General features: G+C 45.8%; 1 protein-coding gene across 1 annotated transcript in view; it reads right to left on the bottom strand.

The window, feature by feature from the left end:
* The window catches only part of CAMK1D (calcium/calmodulin dependent protein kinase ID), a 412,299-nt gene extending 405,834 nt beyond the window's left edge, over positions 1-6,465 (bottom strand). The window contains exon 1 of the mRNA XM_026478648.4: positions 5,990-6,465. Coding sequence (XP_026334433.1) covers positions 5,990-6,081 — 92 coding nt within the window. The 5' untranslated portion in view covers positions 6,082-6,465. The remainder of the gene's footprint in view (positions 1-5,989) is intronic.
* Positions 6,466-21,728: the final 15,263 nt, after the last annotated feature.

Genomic DNA, 21,728 nt, shown 5'->3' on the forward strand with positions numbered 1-21,728 from the left:
TATCTTTTTCCCAATGAAGAAAAATGTTTGGCTTTTCCTCTCCAGATATAGAACATCCTGTCAAAGAAAGGAGAAGCAAGAATGCTCATGTTTATTATTTTTCACGGAATGTCTGGGCTTTAAACCTCCAAATTAAGTGGGAGCATTACAGGTTATAGGAGAGAGTTACATATGTCATATATATTGTATAGGAGAGTTATAGGCTCACCTGTCAAGGTGAGCTAGCTCTTCCTATTGATAATTCTAAGGCAAAACCCAGCATTTTCACAGAAAATTAAGCAGTTCTTCCAGCAGCTAAAATATCCAGCCTATCACCACTTTCCCTCTGTGACCAAGGAGAAGGCACTTCAAAAGCCCTCTCCAGACATAAACTTGGAGGAAAGGAAATTCACTTTGAAATGCAGGAGTCCCTCACGAGGGGGGCCCAGAAGCCCAAAGGATGTGAACTTACCTGCTAAACTGTTTCCAAGAGCCTCCCAGAGCATGGACAGCCCTGCTCTGCCAACGGAGCAGGCATTCAGAAAATCCTTGAATAAACTGACCAAAACCATCCATTGGCACTGTTCTTCCAACCCCAAAGCCTCGGAAAATCTCACACCCAACTACAGCAACTCCTTTCTGCTGTCCCTTCCAAAAATATCCAGGATCCAATCACTTCTCATCACCTCCATAGCTACCTCCTCCTTCTAAACCACCTGTCTCTCACCTGGATCATCACAATGGCCTCCAAGCTAGTCTCCCCACTTCTGCCCCAGAGCCCGCCGGTCCGTCCTCAACACAGAAAGTACAGTGAGGATGGAAACACCTAAGTCAGATCAAGGTTCTCTTCTGCTCAAAATCATCCAACGACTGCCATGTCTCTCAGAGCAAACGCAAGGTTTTTACGACAGCCTACAAAGGTCCTCCATGAATCCAATCTCCCCTCCGCCTTGGCCCCCCTGGCCCACTTCCACACCCTCATGCCTCTTAGCTCCCACTCTCCTCCCCTGACCACCCACTTCCAGCCACACGGGCCTCTTGGAACAACAGACAAGCTTCCCGCCAGGCCCTCAGCTCTTGCTGCCCCCTCCGATGGGAACATTCTGCTTTTAGATGTCCCATAGCTCCTTTAGATGGTATTCAAATATTAGCTTCTCAGTGAGGCCACCCATGACTACCCGGCCTCAAGCTGCCATCACCCCACTTCACAAAATCCCCCTTCCCTGCTTGGCTTTTCTCCCTCACATGTGTACTAAACACCATACTCTACATTTTACTTACTTATCTTTTTCATTCCCTGGTTCTCCTACCAGAAGGTAAGCTCTGAGAGGGCAGGCATTTTTGTTTGTTTGCAACTATGCCCCACAGTGCCTAGAATACAGTAGATGCTCAGTAGATATCTTTAAATCTTAAATGTGAGAGGCTGAATTTACATCCTGCCCCCGCCCCAAACAAGAGAGCTGAGAAATACAAATTCCTAACAAATACCCCAGCTGGGATACCCTAGGGGAGAAATCCAGGGGCTTCTGCCCCTATGTTCCTCTTGGTGATATTCTTTCAAATGCTTCATCCAGACTCTAAAATCCTGAGTAATCCCAGAATAAATACTATTAAATCAGCCAAATATACAAACCACCTGAAGCAGCTTTGCATTCTACTCCTCCCCCCCCCACACACACGTACATTCCAAAAAAAGACTATTGAGTGTGTTTTCCACTGGGGCTTCCAGATAAATCAATCTTCTGTGTCCTCAACAGGTGTATTTACTGAGCAATTTCAGAACAAGGAGTGTAAGTAGGATACTAGTGGGAAAAGTCCGTGCTTGCCCCACAGTAATTTCTACTTATACTCTTCCTAAAGCAGCACGAGCAGGCAGGCACTCATTTAACGAAAAAGGGAATGCACTATGCTACTGACATTAAGTGGGATAAGACTTCCTGTTCTGAGGTGTTTTACTTTGCTACTAGCATGGGCCTAAAACTGTTGCTCCAAACAAATGAGCTGCACTAGCCACACATGGAAGGTTCGTAAAGGGACCCAGCGAGTAGCTGCCTTATACAAGTGAGCCATAAAATCCCTTGTAAGGGCCCTTGAAAACCATCTTGTCTTCCCTGCCCCCCCCCCCCGCCCCCGATTTTAGAGACGAGGAAGCTGAGACAGAGAGAGAGTGGTGTGGACAAATGACCAAGCAGCCCACAGGCCACACAACCCATTAGTGGCTGAGCCAGACCTGGAAGCCAGGCTCAAACCCTCCACGATGCCCAGTCCAGCCCCCTACAGACAGCAATTACTTCACTGTAAAATGTTCAGTCTATAAGAAAAGCATGTATTCACATCCTGCAGAGATGAAGATCTATTTTCTAGGACATGCCATTTCCTATACTCCAGAGGAAAGGAGGTATATTGGGACAATCATTCCGTGTCATGCTAAGTACTGAGGCCTTCTCTGTTCGGATGGCTTTCATGGTGTGGAAATTATAGAAGTGATTTCCATGAGTCTGGGGTACTTCCTGGACACCACACCAAAGCTTTCTTCCCAACCGTATTCTTCTCTGAATGGCAAATTATCTTTTTTTTTTTTTTTTTTTTTAATTTCGGAAGTCATTGAAAGTTATCTCCAATAGAGGTGGTCTGAAGAGCCTTGGCAAATACACTGGCAGAAATGTTCATTACCCCTAATTTGCTGTTACACAACATTTATCTGCTCTCACAGTGTGCCAAGGATCTGAAAACATGTCGTTGATTATTAAATAGTAATTAGGTCTTTCACCTTATTCAGAGCAATGGTCAGGTTCTGGAATTCCCTTTCCAAGGAAGTTACATGCAGCCCACTGGTTGGGAGGATTTTTCCTGAGGCCCATCTCAGAGGCACATAATCTAACACAGGCCAATACCCCAAAGACAGATCCTTTTGCCTAGCCTGTCCCTGGCTGCCTTCACCTCCTTCCCACCCTCCTGGGCCCACCTTTACTCCCATTTGGCCCCCACCCTCCAGGAAGGCCCCTCCGACCACACAAACTAAATGACTTGACCCTTGGGCTTCAACAGTAAGTGCTCTAGCTCTGCAGGGAAAGGGACCTGAGTCAGGCAGCCAGATGACAAAGTTTGGCAAAGTGTGCTCCTCAGGCCTTTACAATGCTTTATTTTAAAAGCATTTTAACACTGTGAGATGACAGTCTGGCTCCTGGCAGGGCTTTCCTGCCTTAGGATCCTGAAGGCATATGGGGAAGGTGTGACAAACAAAATGACTTGGAGCTGCAGAGTACCTTGGAAATGAATCCCAATCTTGATTAGTGTTGCCTCTGACTTACACTACATTCCATTACACATGGGAGAGGGGTCCAGACTCCACATCTGCACAGACAGGACTGGAAGCAACCTCCCTATATTTGGACTCAGGCCAAGGTCACTGGAGCTGGCCCCAGGGTGAAACAGGCATCCTGAACTTTCAGACCACTGCTAGGAAGCCCAAGGAGACAAAATAATGCTGATAATCCAAAAGCTTTGAAATGTTGCCATATTTAGATAACAGGCTTACCCCACAATGATGTTTTCTTTACATTAATATTAAAATTAGCTTTCCAAATATTAAAGTTAAATTAAATTATTAGAAAACATTTCCTGTTACATAACCCACGAAGTGGCCCAACCCCATATGGATCATGATGAGTTGTCCTGTCTCGATTCAAGTATCAGCTCCACCACTTAATAACTAGCTCATGTTTGGCAAGGCCCTTAATCTCTCTGTTGCCTCATTTTTCCCATCTGCCAATTGGGGATAATAGCAAAACCCACCTTCTAAGTTTATTATGAGAGTGAAATACATGTAAGGCACTTAGAATAAAGTCTGACACTTGGTATTCATTTAAGAAAGTCACATATAATGACTATTATTGTCATTGAGTAAAAACATTTTGATCATTTAATTATTTGTGTTAGACTCTTTTAGAACCCATGCCAGCACCACAGGGCCTCAGTGGGAAGCTTCTTTTCACAGAATTATTTCCAAGCGGAAGGCAAAGCTTTGGGACCCCAACAGAGACCCATGCCCAAGTTCACCGGGCACCTGACCTGAGTCCAAGAGATTGTTCTGCAACAGCTCCACGGGTCTCTCTGGTACCAGAAGGCAAATCCCTATCCTTCCCAGAGGGAAAACTGCCCGCAGCCGCCCCCAAACAGCACCTGCTTCAGCAGGAGACACTCAATAAAGCCACAGCTCACTGAGCTTCAGCAGCCTGGCTCCTGCAGGGGTGCAGCTGCAGGGCTCTCCTGAAAAGCAGGAGTCAGTTAGGGGGAGGCCGCCTTGGTCCACCTGGGGGCTGCAGGCAGGGGAACCAGAGCGAGGGGCTCAGGTGGGGATGCTCCACGCAAAGGAAGGCATTCCCTCATGCCAAGACTCAGCTCTCTCCCATCCCCTCATCTGCAGGCACACAACTGGTCTCAGGATGACAAGCAAGGGCATGCTTCTTGCTTCTTCATAACTTGAGCATTCCAGCATCAAAACCCCATATCTGAATGAACCTCAATGGCAATTTTCAGAAGTTTTGACCAAAACTCACCCCTTAACTGGCCATGCTGAGAGAGGCAGTCCCAAACCCCTCTTTATTGAAAAGGCGAAGTCCTTTCTGTTTTCATCCCAACAAAGGTAGAAAGTCTATACCCACAGGTGCCCTCCCTAAAGTGCAGCACAACAGCTGGGAGACCCTATTCCCAGCCTTGCCAGTGTGCCTTCCTGGGAATCAGAAGCGTGGCTGGGAATGCTGCCTTCACAACTTCGCTCTGGGGGATCCACTGCAGATTGGGGGGGGGGGGGCGCTGTGGTGAAGGAAATGACTGAACAGCCAAGGCGGACCCTGAGTAGGGGGCAGCAATCTGGATCTGAAAATGTGGTTCTGGGAAAGCAAACCAACCACAAAAACAAGGAAAGGGGGGAAAGGGAAGAAGGAAGAGTACAGTGACTTGTCTCACCAAACACCTCCTCTTTCTCTTCCCAGCCTAATCAACACCTCCATGAACCCCTGCAAAATGTTCAGTTCATAGAGCACATGTGTGCGTGTGAGAGAATATATATACTGACAGATAGTGATCACCAACAGATACTGATCACATGAGGGGAGAAAATAACTTGAACTTCAGACTCACCCAGCAGTGCCTGATTCTCTTTCACTATCAGCCTCCCTACCTATTCTGGGGCGCTTCAAAACAAACAAAAACCAACTCCTGGGCAGAAAGAGAGCAGCAGCTGAACTGAGCAGCACATGCTTGGAGCATTGGTGCGGTTGATTTCTGAGTATTTCAGCTTTCTTGCAACGCAGCCACCAGCACTGGACTACAGACAGCCCGGGAGAGAAGTCGCCTGTACAGAGACACTCACAGACCCTCCCTGGAGACACGCACCCCAGCGTGTGTGGCTGAGCTTATGTGAAATGGACATACGCTCAGGTAAGGCTATACCCACACGTGACCCTGAACACTGCGAAATTCTTCCCTTCCATAATCGCGCGGCAGCCAGTCTTGCCTACACCTAGTACGTGCGGATGTCGATTCTGTAAGAATACATGATGGAAGGACAGAAATGGGAATGACCGAAGCCCCATTTTCTCGAGACCCTATCTGTCATCTACATGGTGCGCCCATACACACGGTGAGTAAACGCACACAGCCAGTAAACACTCATATCCACCATGCTCAGCCCACAGTCACGCGTGGGGAAAAAGAAGTCGAGAGGGCGGCGGTGTCAGGGGAAGTGGAAAGTCGTCTGCCGATGATTGTCCTCCCAAAAACTCGGAGCTCCTCTCGCCCCCACCCGGGAGCAGTGCCCACCCGTGCCCAAGGGACGCAGACCCACATGTTGGAGACGCGGGGGGCTCCGCAGAGCCGAGAACCGGACAATGAGGACGCGGGGACCAGCCGATTCCTGCTGCGGTGGCCGGTGGTGGTGGCAGCAGGCGCCGCCTGTGCTCTCACGACCGCTGGTACCTCCACCCTTCTCTCCCGGAGCCCCACTTACGTTCCGAGGGTCTCCTTGAACTCGAAAATTTTCTTGATGTCTTCGGCTTGCTTTTTCCATGAGGAGCTGCTCTCGCCGTTCTCCCGGGCCATGGCAGACGAGGGCGGCGTGTGCGGAGTGCGGCGAGGCGGTGAAGCGGCGAGGCGGCTTGGCCGGGGCGCGTGGGGCTGGGGTGGGTGCGCTTAAGAGGGGGCACCCGGCGAGAGGGGCGCAGGCGGCGGCGACGAGCCTGTCCGGGAGGGCTGGGGCGGGCGCGCGGGGATGCTCGGCGCGGGAGCCGGAGGAGACTTTGTGCTGCAGCAGAGCTTCCTCTTCTGCAGTTTCCTCTTTCACTCTCGCCGCCGCCGCGGTCCCTCCCTGGCTCTTATTTCTGCTCGTCTCGGGCACAGACTTCCTGCCGCCGCGGCTCGCCCTGCTCCTTTGCCGCCGGCTGCCAGCCTCACTTTCTGCTACTTTCTTGCCTCCCTTCTCCTCCTCCCAGCCGCCCGCTCTGCTCCCTCCCCCTCCTCCCCCTCCTCCCCCTCCTCCCCCTCCCGCGGGCTCCCCGCCCTCCCCGCGCTCCCCGGCAGCCTCCCGCCTCCCCGCCTCCCCGCCTCCGGCGCGCTGCCGCCTTTGGGGATGTCCTGCTCCCCGGGAGCGCCGTGCACCGGGCGCGGGGCACCGCTGTCGGCTGGCCGCTACGCGCGCCCTGGAGCCCCAAAGAGGGCAGGTGCAGGGGACCCTGGCAGGTGCAGGGCGCCGGGGCGAGCGCGGGAGGACCCCAGCCCCTTGAGGTGCTTTATTAATTCTGCAGTCAAGTCCCAGGGGCGCGAGGGCTTTCCTCCTTGGTGGCGGGAGGGGGCGCTTCTGCGTTGTGTTTGGCAGCTGCGGGGTGGGGGCGCGAGTGCGAGGCTGCCGGGATCCGAGGCGCCGAGGGTGGGGGCGCTTTCCCCGAGCGCCCCGACCAGTGGCCGGTGCGTCCCAGGGCGGCGCGGAGCTGGCGGGTGGGGGCCAGTTGTTATGGCGACGGGAGGAGGCGGTGGGGATGCTGGCGGAGGTGGGCGTTAACTCCGGCCCACGGTGCCCGCTTCTGGCGCTCCCGGAGCCTGTCGGTCCCTCCCGACTCCGCGACTAGAGCTAATTCGCATTGCACCAAAATCGGAGCTCGCGTCAAATTCTGGCCGAGGGAGGGGGCCTCGTCGCGAAAAGAAAGCCTGGAAGCCTCGGGGTTGGGGACGCACAGGACGTGCCAGGCGCCGCCTCGTTTTCCCTTTGGGAGGTGAACTCCCGGAGTTACTAGGCGCCCGGGCTGCGGGGGGATTCGGGGAACGCCCGGCGCGGGCTGCGCTCTGTCTCGGGCTGCCTCGGTCCCCGGACTGGAACTGCCAGTGGGCCTGGCCGGGCTTCCCTCCTGTTCGGCACCCCCTGGTTTCTCCCCCTCTCCTCTTGCTGAAACCCACAGACTTAGTGAAAAGTGAACATCTGCCCCATACCCTCCTCGAAAGGAGGACTGTCCCCTCCTTAGCTCTGCCTGCAGTTGGCTTAGTAGGGTAGCCGGAGGCGGAGCTTGTACCTGGAAACATCCTTTCCTTCTGGCTGGAGAAAGGAACTCGGAGTTCCCTCTAGCCTCCCATCTCGGAGATGCTCTTTGACTGTCCACCCTTCTCCCACGTCCACCTGTCAGAGGGGGACCCACGTGCAGATCCCCACCCCGACCTGAAGGGACTACCTCTTGATTCAGAAAATAGTAGCTTTCCTTGTATCCAGATTATGGCTCTGCTGAGTTCAGTAAACAGACTTGTCTCTAGATTGTTGGTTGACACCTGCCCCATTTTCCCAGGACTGTTCCAATTTCACTGCAAAGGGGGGAAAATGTACTCCCTGGAAAGGAAACTTCATCCAGCATCTTCTTCCTGGGTCTGACAGGGTGGATGCAGGCCCAGTGCTCTCTCCCAAACCATCTGGACACTGCCAGTCCTCCACCCTTTCTCTGACCCCAAGGAGGTCAGAAGATACCTGACCTGTTCATCCCTCCACACCTCCATGCTGGTTTCCTGTCTTTCAGGGGCTGTTAGCTTAAGGCTCTCCAGGCTGGGGAGTGGAAATTCAGTATTACTTGGCTGTTATAAACACAGACTAAATGGATAAGTGCAACTTCCAGGACAGATTACTAAGGACACAAGATGTCCAGGCACATCACCAAAGCGCAAGGCAAACAGCACCCCTTTCAACCAGAACTAGATTTGAGGAACTAGAATATAATTTATTTCTGTCAAAGTTTCAGTAATATGAAGAGTTGGAACCCGGCATAACTAAGATGCTCGTGGACACCCTCCCATGCCCTACTATGAGCATCTTATCTTCCCTCCTTCACTTCTTCCCAGTCTCCTCCTTCTTACTCAGTTCTTTCCTCTCCATTTTACTCTTGCTCCTGGCCTAAGGATCACCCTCCAAAGCTCCTAAAAACAGTTCTCAGTCTCAGCTTTTGTCCCCAGAACTAAGGAAATGCTGATGCTCTCTCTCTTTCTCCCTATCAAAGAGAGGCAGTTGTCCAAGAGGAACAAAAGTGAAGGGGAAGCAGGGGAGGGTGGCATGTGGTTCTATGGCTGTGACTTTACCTACCAGCCTGTAACATCCATGAGGTCAAGGAACACGTTGCCTTTTGTACCACTGTATGCCCAGCACCTAGCATGGTAACTCACACATGGTAACTGATAGATAAATGGGCATAAGATGGATAAAGAAATGAAACAGAATCAAGACAACTATTTGATATTTGTTGTACTGATGAAAAGGCAAAAGAATCTTCTCTTCCAAACTTTGTAATGATGTTCATTCAGCTTTATCAAGTCATGCTCAGCTGGACTAGGTCCCAGAGAAGATACAAACATTTAATGCGGAGCTAAGGAGGCCAGACCCAAAAGAATGGATCCCCAAGGAGGCAGAAATGCCAAAGACAAATTATTGACTTTACTATGGTCATTTCTCCCTTACTGAACTTCATGTAAAATAAAAGATCTTGATCCTGGAGACTGCAATGGAAAACAAACCCACCATGTATGTTCTAAGAATGGTTATGCTTTAGACTGTACCCTGCCTAATTCTGTTCACTCTGGGGCCCTCACTTGGACTGTTTTCCAGTAACTGACCATTTCCTCCAGCCTGCCATATTTTTCTAGAGAGACAGGTGATGGCTGCCAGTCTCATGATTCTACACTACCTTCACTGTCAATCATTTATTATCTATCCATCAAAAGCTATCTGTTCCCCAACAACTCCACTCTAGAAACCTCTGTCACATATTCTGGATTACTAAAGTCTTTATATTTTCTTAAAGCTCCTACAATTTTGCTTAAAGAGCCCAAAGAAGAGGTTTTTTTTTAAAGATTTTATTTCTTTATTTGAGAGAGAGAGCATGAATGGTGGAGGGGGGGGCACAGGGAGAGGGAGAAGCAAACCGCCACTGAGCAGGGAGCCCAACATGGCGCTTGATCCCTGGACCTGGAGACCATGATCTGAGCTGAAGCCAGATGCAAAACCAACTGAGCCACCCAGGCGCCCCAGAGGTACTTTTAATAACACATCGTTAAGTAGTTACTAATATTATGCCCATCAACCTTTTCTCCCACCAACCTCTTGCCAATAGATCAGGCTTGTGTGGCCCAGGTTCAGAACTGGGCAGATGGTATAAGGGAGATAAACACTATCTAGAGCAGATTTATAGATTAAATCTGTAATTTTCTAAATTACCCCTATTCAATCTTTCGTACCTAAAGTGATAAGCCGACAAGGCAAACTGGGGCAGTGGAAAGAACTAGAAATCCTGGAAAGTAGACTTAAGGCCCAGGTCACAAAATTTGTAAAAACACTTGACGTCCCTGGACCTATTAGATGCAGATTGTAGAAGGGAGAATGGTACATAAACTCGATAATTTTTAGGACATGTAAATCAATGATTTTTTTTTTCGTTTGACAAAAAGCTTATCAAGAATATCATTAATCTTGGAACGCCTGGGTGGCTTAGTTGGTTAAGCGTCTGCCTTTGGCTCAGGTCATGACCTTGGGGGTCCTAGGATTAAGTCCCACATCTGGCTCCTTGCTCCACTGGGAGCCGCCTCTCCCTCTGCCTGCTGCTCCTCCTGTTTGTGCTCTCTCTCTCTCTGATAAATAAATTAAATTTTTTTAAAAGAATATCATTAATCTTTGGAAACTTATAAACTCTTTGGTCCAAAATTGTATTGATCAAAAATATTTTATTAGGTGACCTCATATACACTCTCTATAAAAAACTTAAATCTCGACAAGAAATATTGCAGGAAAAAAATTTCCTTTCTTAAAAGTTGGGTGCTATCCTCTCCATCAAAAGGATTGTTTGACAACACTTTGATGTTAGAACCTCTTCTCATAAATACTGAAAAAGTTTTAGCATCTTAAATTGTGCACTTAGTTCTTAAAAATAGGTAAGAGAGTTACTTGAGCATATGTTCTATATACTGATGATTAGCAAAAGTTGTTGCCAGTTTACAATAATATCTAGGAAAAGCATAGCTGAATGAGGAATCACAAAGAAGGGCCACCTCTTCGAGAAGCAGCTTGTCAGAGGGGCATAGTCAAGAAGAGGGACTCAATATTGTCATTTCAGATCTGTACTGGAGACGGTAAAGACTAAAAGAACCTTCAGTCACAAACCTGGGTCATAAAGAAACTGAGCATGATCCAAGGAAAATTTCAGCTAGCCTGGAAAATGTCTAAGTCGACTCCTTAACCTGAACCTCTTACATACTAATAGCTATTCATGGAGGAACTCATCTAGTTCACAGGATGAAAAGTCAAGGTGGAACCAGCACAAAATCTTTACAAAATTCCTCCAATTACAACCAAAACAAAAAGATTGAGGGGTGGTAGGGTAATAGAAAAAATAAGTAGCAGTGAAGATTCAACACAAGAAAAAAAAATTGCTACAGAAAAAGTAAGGTTTGTGTTCAAACACATCACAATTTAAAAAAAAATTATAAAAAGCAAAGATGGCGTTTGCTCAGGAAAGATAGGGCGAGACAACAGGAGAACTAAAACAGGCTGGAGAGCTCAGGAAGGAAGCAGGAAACAAAGTGAACCCACCATAGATAAAAAGACTATCTTGGAAATGAAAATGGCACAAGGAAAATTGCTGAAAACCTTTTAAGTGATCTAGAAGACAAATCAAGAATAGTAGGAAAATAAAATGGAACAAAGATTAGCTAGAAAATTATATGAAATGCAAAGGAAGTGCAGTAGATCCATAAATGATATCCCTCCTGAAGAAACTGAAACAATGCAACAAAAAATGTTTGAAGATGTTATTCAAGAAAACTTTTCAGAAATGAAGAAAGACTTTAATCTACAGAACACAGGGGCACATCACATACTAGAAAATATATGGATGATCAGTATCAAGACATACCCTAGTAAAACTTATCTCTGAAGAAATAATTCTTTGATTTTCAAAGAAAAAATAATCAAATCACATGTATTGAAGAAAAAAATATATATCAGTCTGTTACTTCTACAGTCATGCCCAATGATAGAAGATATGTTTACAAAGTCCCTAAGGAAAATAATTGTCATGTAAGAATTTCCTAATAATAGCTAACATTGACTGTATTCATATTACGCATCAGCCCTGTTCTAAGTGCTTTACCATATATATTTGTGAATGCTCATGTCAATTCTACGAAGTAGGTAATATCCTTCTTCCATTTCACAGTGGAGCAGACCAAGATTAGAAAGGTTAAGTAACACACCCCAGATCACCCAGCATGAATGAATAAAACACACACAGTCTCGCTCCAGAGCCCTGCCTGTAACTATGGCACTCTCAAATAACAGGCCTCCGACAAACACTGAGAAGCTGTTACTAGAAGGAGGAATGGATGTTGAGCAGGCAAACAGATGTCCACCACAATGTAAAAATCCTCTTTTTAATTAAAAAAGAGAGACAGAGAATTGATAGTTGTTCAAAACTAAAATAGGAGAATCATATGGCTGCTAGATCCAAAAATGCACCTTTTCCTGTGTTTAGTTTCACTTTTTTCAAAACGTTAAGGGACGTTTAAGCAGACACATCCCTTGGATCTAACCTAGTAGACATAGCCTTTATCTTTCTATGTTAGACCCAAGACAAGGGTGAGACTTTTCCTGACATTCCCCTGGACCTGGTTTTTGCTTCTTCTACAAGTGACATTGAGACAAAATCTTGTCAGTTCCTGTTAGAATTAAGAGTCTATTCTTAACTCACTGAAGTGCATTTGGCAATACGCACAGGTGCATTTATAAAATTAAGGATACTGCAAACAATAAATGTGCTGCCTCTTCTATAGGGAACCAGCCTAAATAAGAATGGCACCTCCCCTGATTTTCTACCCAGAATGGAATCCACAACAGACATTAAAATAGAATCTCCCCAGTTTATATTTGAATAGTATATTCCAAATAACTGAAGGAGGTACATTTGATGATGTACATAAATGCATTTGCAAAAACTGAGGGCGCCAAGTCAATAAACACCTGTTTCATACAAGCAGAGCCAGATCTAAACACCCAACTACAACAGCTTCAAATAACTGCCCATAAAGGTTGATCTTCTCCAAAATCCCATATCTTTTAAAAATTGTTTCCTATAAAGATGAGTAATTATCAAAAGATGGGAGCCTGATTGTACAATGTTTTCTTCCTTTTTAGCTATCTGAACCACAAACATCTTAATTTTCAAAATACAACAGTTACTTAAATAGTGTTGAAAAAGGAAAGAAATCAACCTTTAGAAATGTCTTCCAGGGGTGCCTGGGTGGCACAGCGGTTAAGCGTCTGCCTTCGGCTCGGGGTGTGATTCCGGCGTTATGGGATCGAGCCCCACATCAGGCTCCTCCGCTATGAGCCTGCTTCTTCCTCTCCTGCTCCCCCTGCTTGTGTTCCCTCTCTTGCTGGCTGTCTCTCTCTCTGTCAAATAAATAAATAAAATCTTTAAAAAAAAATGTCTTCTAATATTTGGTAAATACCAATTCTGGAAATCTGGGGGCATTGGGATGATGAGCTGTAACACCAGTGAGTTGACCTTAATTATGTCCATCAACTATTTAGAGTGCCTTAACTTCTCTGTGAGACACTTGTTGAGCTTGTACTTTGAAACAGACAACTTGGATACAAAAATAAACTAAGCACAGTTCCTGCCCTCAAGATGTTCAGTATCTAAGAGACAAAGACAGATATGTACACAGATAGCAAGCATAAAATGTGATTCAGGACATCATGGAAGTTTGCACAGAGACTGGTGGGGAAGCACAGAATAGAGAAGATCCACCTTCCTGAGGACGTCAAGAGTCTTCACAGAAAGGAACTTTTGACCTGGGTCTGAACGCATCTGTAAGAATGTGCCAAGCTGAGATGGGAGGGTGCCGATTTTGAGCAGAAGAAAAATCACGTTTAAAGGTACAAACATCGAAGAAAGTTGTATCCATCTGAATAGCCAGAATCTTAGTGGCTCATATTAACAGAGGTTCGCTTCTCACATCCATCATAAATCGGTTGGGAATGTGCTGGCAGAGCAGCTGCCATCTTAAGCTTTGCTAGTTACCATGATGGAGGGAAATCCAGCCAGGTCTGGCACCAGCAGCCCATCACTTCCACTCAAGTTACTGGCCAGAACTATTGATACAGTCTCTCCCAACCACAAGGGGGCCAGGAAGGGCACTCTTACTTAACCCAGAAGCCAGAATGAGATGTGGCCACAGCACTAACGGCCACCACGAAGGCACCAAAGGAGGCTGTGCGTTTAGGAACTGGTGCTATGTGTTCTAGGGCAGAACCAAAAAAGAGGCTGGAGGAAATGGAAGGACCTGTTTGAGAAAGGCCTAACTTGCTCTTCCTTTGGGCCCAAAAATAAAAATTTTAAGTGCTTCAACAAGTATGACAACCAGGGTCAAAAACCTAGCAACACCCCACCCTGCATTTCAGTAATGGCTCTGTCACCCACGGAAAGAACACGAGCTTGTGGTGGTTTTTCTCATCCTGGCCAAGCACAGACTGAACCACAATAAAACCCCTACACCTCTGAAGGAATTTAGGCCAGTAGCTCCAGAGAAAATTGCAGTATTGCTTCCTATATTCCTACTTTTGATGTTAGTAATAGCTTTCAATTTCTAGTCATTAAGGAATCTTGAAGTCTGGGTAAAGTGCTTAGGATGTGCCAAAGACAGAAGAATTACCCAGGATTCTAAAATGCAATCTCCTATTGGGGCATGGCTGCAGGCAGTAGTCTCAGAGCTAGTCAGGGGCGATTCGCTGAATCTTAACTCCAATGGAACTGTGACCATGGAATTATGTTGTTGGGGACTGTGTGGGTACACCATGCAAGTGACTTTGCAAACAGCCTGATGCAGGAAACAAGCCAACAAGCAACTGGGTTTGTCAGTGGGTCTGGCAAGAGCTGTTTGCAGGTTCAGTCTTTCTGCCGTAGGGCTACAGAGAGACAGCGGAGTGAGTGCAAGGAGGGGTTTTCTAAAATAAGACTCGGGTTAGAGGCATCCAGCTTGTGTTCCAACACTGGTGCACTAAATACAGAGTACAAACCAGAGTGAGGTGTGGTGCAAAATGCAAGAACCTGGTCTCATCTGATGTCTAACATGCTCCCTGACTTCAGGCACTTTCCAGTCCTTTCTTCAAATGAGGCTGACATATGGGGATGGAGGAGATAACATCAGCAGAGCACTTTGAACTTCTCAGAAGAAAGGCAAGAGATGAACATAAGGTATTCATAGTAGGCATCTTTTTCTCTTAATAGCTGCCACATCTGGCTCTTTGTTTTTTTTGCCTGGGTTATAAATGAATGGCTAAAAAGAAAACATATCCCCACCAAAAACACATCTACCCACAAGACTTCCACTAGATTGTTGCATTTTATATTAGAGTAAATAATCTTGGAATGTCACAAGATTCTTGTTTCCCTCAGGGGTTTTCTATTAATTCACCAGATCCCACCAATACATTATTCCCTGAAAGTGTCTTGGGCGCTGGGGCATTAACCCTTTGAAATCAAGATTTTAAAAATCTGTAACCGGAAACATATCCATTTTTATATTTAAACTTACAAGTGGAAAATATACTGTTATAAAAGCAAATGACTTGTGGCTTAATTTTTTTTTAAAGATATGCTCTTGTAAGTTGACAAGAGTGTCCCTGTAGGCCACAGAGGTGCTGCTATTTCCCCAAATGTTTCTTTTTTTAATGTTTTTTTATTATATTATGTTAGTCACCATACAGTACACCCAAATGTTTCTGAAAACAGGAAAGGTGAGGGGGAAATACCCAGCCAAAAGTGATGGGGCAAAGCATCATTTAAGTGCTTCTCAGCATTCCTGGCCCAAGTACTTCCTCCAGGGTTCACAGGTGAAGTCGTCCGTGGAATTTACACCTCCAATGGACATAAACCAGCCTGTGGATTATTGGGGTATTAACTACACCCATGACAAAATGTAGGTGTTCTACCTAATGCAACCACTGGCCTTAAACAGATGCACTCAGGAAAGGTTTAAAAGACTGGCCGGCCTCCAGAAGAGTTTTTATGCTAATGAAGCATACACAGGAACTGAGGAAGGGCTGCTGAAGTTGGGCCCGATGGTCTGAGGAGCAACTCGGCTTCCCCGCTCATCTTCCTCCCCAGAGAGGCTGGGCCTCCCAAGTCTCAGACAGCTCCGTGGTCCCCTCCAGGTTAACAACGCTGTTTCCCGCTGAACCAGCCAGAAACAACACTGGAAGTGGGTTTATTTTTACCCCGGGCTTTGTCATCTATCATTACTGAAAAACTAAGAAACAGGTTTTGGCTGAATATCCTGAGGAATATTCAAGATCTCCATGCAGGATTTGGCCCTCCATCTGCCACATTATCTTATTTGGAGTGGCCTTCTTCTCCCTGCCAATGTTCCTCATTAGCAAGGATATTTGTATTCAAAAGAAGAGACGGTCTCTCTTGGTCAGGCACCTAAGGGATCCTGTGATGACATCATGATGCAGCCCTTGTGATATCATAGCTTCTGTCATGGAAACAAATCATCGGCACCTTGGATGACATGGTGTATTTAACCACAGGGGAAGGGGGGAGGCACATTTAGAAATCTCTTGCAGATTTCTGTAGCACACAGACATAACTGCCAAAACCTTGCTTTATTGAAGGGCCCTCCCTCTGGATTCAGGTATTTTTCATTTCAGGAGGGTACCTTTTCCCTGGTCTGCAAGATGAAAATTATATTACCTACTGATTTGATGCCCTTTCAAACCACGAGACCCAGTTATGTGATGCATTTGTGACTCCCCTTTATCTTCTACATGACACTCAAACTAGTGGTTTTGGGTTTTCAAAGTCCTCTGTTTGTAGGGCTAGGCATATATCTCCTTTCTCACCTTCCTTTCCAGTCAAGCAAACTTGACTGGAGCTTTTCAGAGCAAATCCAGAATGATAGAAACTGGTTACCGGGTGCCCAACACTGTGCTGAACCCAGACCCAGTCCCTTTGCTCTCGTTTCCATATCTAATTTCAAGTTCTTTCCTATTCCCAGTTGATTTCCCCCAAGCACCAAACCTACTCTCCTCAAACTCAACAAAGACGTCTTTCGGGATGGTTTTTGACAGGTGAGGAAACTGAGTCATCAAACTTACCCAAAAGCACACATCTACACAGAAGGGAATGGAACCTATACAGCATTCTAACGGAAAGAAAAACCCACTAGTGTATATATCACTTCCCAGTGAAAAATTATTTAAAAGGAGGGCTTTGGGTGAAAGCCAAGGGTAACCACCCATGACCTTTACATTTTGCATTCCAACTCTCAAGCAAAAATCCTGAGAGCGGGGGCGCCTGGGTGGCAGAGTCGTTAAGCATCTGCCTTCAGCTCAGGGTATGATCCTGGCATTATGGGATCGAGCCCCACATCAGGCTCCTCTGCTACGAGCCTGCTTCTTCCTCTCCCACTCCCCCTGCTTGTGTTCCCTCTCTCGCTGGCTATCTCTATCTCTGTTAAATAAATAAATAAAATAAAATAAAATAAAATAAAATAAAATAAAATATGAGAGCGAAACCTACATTTCTCACACCAATGCATCTGTTTATCAATAAGAACTAAAGCCAAGTTCAGAAAGAAAATACAGGTTTCCCCTACTATCCAAAAGCAGAGCATTCCTATGAAATCTTTCATAAGCCGAAATGATGTAAAGTGAAGGAGTAATTACCTTTAATTTATACAGAAAATTTTTGAGCATTCCCAGACCCCAAAAAAATAACCTCTACTAGGCTTTTCTGATACCTTAGGACATATCCTGTTAACAGATGAACAAAATAAATCAAGATAAAGTACAGGTGCTCTCAGGCACAGTTTGAATTTACGGCGGTTTGATGATGAGACACTGAGAGTAGTGCCTGAGGAAGGAGCTTGGCGGGGCCGCTCACTGCTGGGGTGCACGCTGCCTCTGTGATGGTTGACTGCAAACAAACGCTGAGCACCATTTTTGTTTTCCACCTTTTTCTCCAACTTTCGAAAAAGCAGGGGATGCCTATACCCTGGAAAAAGTTTAAGGCCTATACAGATCTCTACCTCGTCCTGAGAAGGGCACTGCTATGCTCAGCTATCTGCCTTGAGTTGAAAAAATGGGGTTTCCCCAGCATTCCCAAGAGCACTGACCCCTCACACTTCTCTGTGACACTTTTGCTCATGGCATTCCCTGGGGGGAGAGGGAGGGGTGTAAGTCACTGCGTAATTAAAATCCATAAACCTGGGGGTGTGGCTCTGATTTTTAAATCCAGGCAGCCTTCACAATGCCCAGTTATAACTCAGAAACCCAGCATTGTTCTGGAATCTCTGAATTTGCTTCGAGATGTCCCCCTGCGTGACCAAGCATGGAGCTGAGACTTCTTCGTTACCATACCAGCATATTTCACTGCAAGTAAACAATCGCAATATAAGAATTCTATCATCCTAAACCCTCCTACAGATCCCTGGCAGAAGGTCAGTGGGGGTTTTTCCTCTGTTGCTTGGCTGACTCAGATCTCTCCTCTCCCTGTTGCTGCCTTGAGGAGGCCGAGGTTCCAGGTTTTCTGGTTTCAAAATAAATTGGCAGAAATCTGAAGCGATGCCAATACCGCCCTCCTGCCCGCAGGCAGCTGGGTCCCAGTGGGAGGTCTCTTAGCAACCAGGCTCAAATCAAATATTTGGGCGTCTGGACACATTCTGATTGGAATGAGCTCATGAACAAAAAACTTCTCTTTCCCTCAACCCAGCTACCGAGGGTTATGAAAAGATGCTGAGTCCCTCAGTTGCCTCCCTGTACTGGATGAAACTGTGACTCACACAGAACGTTAAATTAGAGGCAGCCCCAGACTGGCAGGCCAGAGATCCGACTTCTATTTCTGGCTTGATATGTATCCTTGGACAAGACACTTGAACTTTTTGTTGCTGTGCCTACAGAAAGCCCAAAGTTTTAATTTGACCTTCTGCATGCTGTCTGTTCACCAAAAATCAGAATATTCACAGACTCACAAAGGACCTGAGCTCCAGTTCAGTTCAGAAGTGAACCAGGAGGAAGGAGGGTTTCAGAGCCTTCTTCCTCCACGTACCACCTCATCTTACCCCCCACCCCACCTTTCCCCAATGCCAAATGCTCATCGGGAGGGAGAAGAGGGCAAATGGGTGTTACCAAGAGCTTCACATCTTTTACTTTTCAACCCAGAATCTCAGGTGTACTCTATTCCTGCACAGTCAGGAAAGACTAAATACTTCGCTTTGGCTTTGGATGGTAATTCAAATCAATATCCTTATGTACAGGGGAGACTTTTATCTCAGCTTTCACATCTATAAAATAGAGCCTTTAAACCATAGTCTCCTGATCTTCTGAGAGATGGCCTCTCCTCGGCCAGCACACCCACGCCTCCTACCTCTGGAAACCCATCATAATTACTGAGCGTACCACCCCACTGGCCACTGGGTTGCTTATTTCTGTGGACATAGATGTCTCACCTCTTCATTGAGCCCCCAAAGGCAGATGCCATGTCTCATATCCTCTTGTCACCTTTTAAGTCACCTTACCCACTGTGGCAAATGCAGCTAGTCCTAAAGAAATCCATACTGAATTTAATGAACATCCAAACCTCATGGGCCTGAGGATCCTCAAAGAGGATGGCATGAAGAGCTCTCCCCAGTTAGGAAATGTCACGTTACTTTTCCAGAGAAATGAGAAGTCAGAGAGCAGTGGAGTGCAGTGCAAAGAGTGTGGCTCTTAACTGGCACCACTGGTTTGCCTTGGCCACTCTGTAGCTGTGCGGCCTTAGGCAGGTTGCGTAACTTCAGCATGTTTCCTTACTGGAAAATGGACATAGCAGTAGTATCTAATTTGCTGGATGGTTTTAGGCAAATTAACTGAGGAGGAGCTATAAAGCACCTCACACGAAGGCGGTCAATAAAGGGTAGTTCTTATTGTTGTCATGACTTTGTCACCCAATCATTTGATCATTAAATAAAAGCATAGTTGGCTTACTTAGTTGTTCTGATTACAAATTATTTTAATCATTTTTCTAAAAAGCTTCAGAACAGTGTGGAATGAGGGAGTCAAGGACCCCAGTTTCTACGGCTTAAGGTAAACAACATTATTGTTTTTAAATCACACCTTGGTTTAAAAAAAAAAAAAAGGTAGGAGTGCCTGGATAACTCAGTCAGTGAAGTCTCTGACTCTTGATTTCAGCTCAGGTCATGATTTCAGGGTGGTGAGATTGAGCCCCACATTAGGCTCTACACTTGGCTTGGAGTCTGCTTCTTTCTCTCCCTTTCCCTCGGCCCCCCCTCCTCCTGCTCACGAGCTCTCTCTCTCTCTCCTTCTAAAATAAATAAATAAATCCTAATTTAAAAAAAGGTGTCTGTGGCAACAATGATAAATAGAGCATTTATTAAAATAATTTTTGTCCAAGGAAATACACAGTTAATCATCAGGATTCAACAGTGACCCTGAATCCCGTATTTCATGACCTCCTTCCTTGATCTGCTTTGGAAGCAGCTTGAGCTTTACTCTGGGGAGAGTCAGAGATCAATTTTTGTTGATTTTGTTTACACTATAGAAGATGCCAGACTTCAGGCACTAAAAAACATACCCGTTCTGAAATGAGCCTGAGCAAGCCTTGACAATGGGCAGATTTTATCCATTTCATTGTCATCAGAAGAAAAAAGCCATCATTATCTATCATAGCCCAAAATGGAAACAGTTCCAGTGTCCAACAGGTGCAGACTCTGTTTTCACAAAGCAATGGAATATAATACTTTCCCTTAAGGTGTACATTCTAGTCAAAATAATATCAAGTGAAAAAAACTAAAAGTAACAGGGATTATATTGATCTAACAACCAGGTTTATTAATAAAGAGGAATAGGATCTTCTAAATAGCAGAAGCTGTCATGAAGAGTTGTGCTTGCCCCCCCTCCAAGAGGACGCTTTTCTAATATTTTTTCATTTTAAAACACATGCAGTAACCCTTTCTCTTATGCAATTTTGTCAAGCATCTGCTATGCATCAGGCATTGTTGGGGAAACCACAGGGAAAAATAAATAAATTTGCCATCCTCACGGAGCTTCCATTCTACTGTGGGACACAGAAGATAAACAAAAATGTTATTGTACTACTTTACAAAACACTTTCACGTTTTATGGCCATGCTGTCAAGCAGGTTTAATGAACCTGTGTGATAAATGTGGGAACGAACTTGGCCAACATCAGCTAACTGATAAGTGTCAGACCTGGGATTTAAACCTATGTCATCTGGTATTTCAGCTTCTGGCAATAGCAGACTAAGTCAGTCAGATCAGCCCTCCTACCAAAGACGACTTAAAAAGCTGGATGAAATATTTGTTTAATTTTCTTAAAAGCATCAAAGCAATAATAAGGTAGTAAAGAAACACCTGCCAAAACCTAGCGAGGACAAACACCACGGAGGTTAGCCCAGCCCACAAAGCTTTTATCCTAAGGCATTTGTCAATCTGGAAAAAAAGCGCCTTTGAAAATGAGCTCTTGTTCTGATAGCCTCATGAGGCCAAAGCCCAGAGACTGTCAAAGTTGGGGATTCAGAGAAACCACTCGCCATTTTAAGCTGGATCGCCAGGGTAAAGGAGAAAGGGAAGGATACAGCCCTCGGCCTCATAGACAGGTTCCCTTCATCATTGGGTCAAGGGAATCCCGAGCTTTGCACTTGGATTAAGGTGGCTTCAGACAGGAAGTGCTCTTAATGCCTGGCAGGCAGACACAAGGGAAAGCCTCTCCAGAAGAAGATTCCACAACATATATATATATATATATATATATATATATATATATTCAATGCCTAATATGTCAGGACATTGTAAGAACAGCAAAAACAGCCAAAAGTGCAAACAAGCCCACAAAGACTTCAGAAATGGGTATTCTTCAATACAGACCGCTAAACAACTCTACTTACTATATTCAGAAACATAAATGCCACACTTGAAAATTTTGACAGGGAACTGGAAACTAGAAAATTATGTAAAAGATTTTAAAAAGAGCCAAATAGAAACTCTCAAACTGAGGAATGCAGTCACCGAAGTTAAAAACCCCAATGGCTGGGTTAACAGCAGATTATCACAGCTAAGTGAGGATTAGCGAACTGGAATATAGGTCAGAGATAACATCCAGAATTCAGCTGCAAAGGGGGGGAAAATGGCAAAAAAATGAAAAAAAAAAAAAA

The sequence above is a fragment of the Ursus arctos genome, unplaced genomic scaffold, assembly GCF_023065955.2.
Source record: "Ursus arctos isolate Adak ecotype North America unplaced genomic scaffold, UrsArc2.0 scaffold_30, whole genome shotgun sequence".
Taxonomy (NCBI): domain Eukaryota; kingdom Metazoa; phylum Chordata; class Mammalia; order Carnivora; family Ursidae; genus Ursus; species Ursus arctos.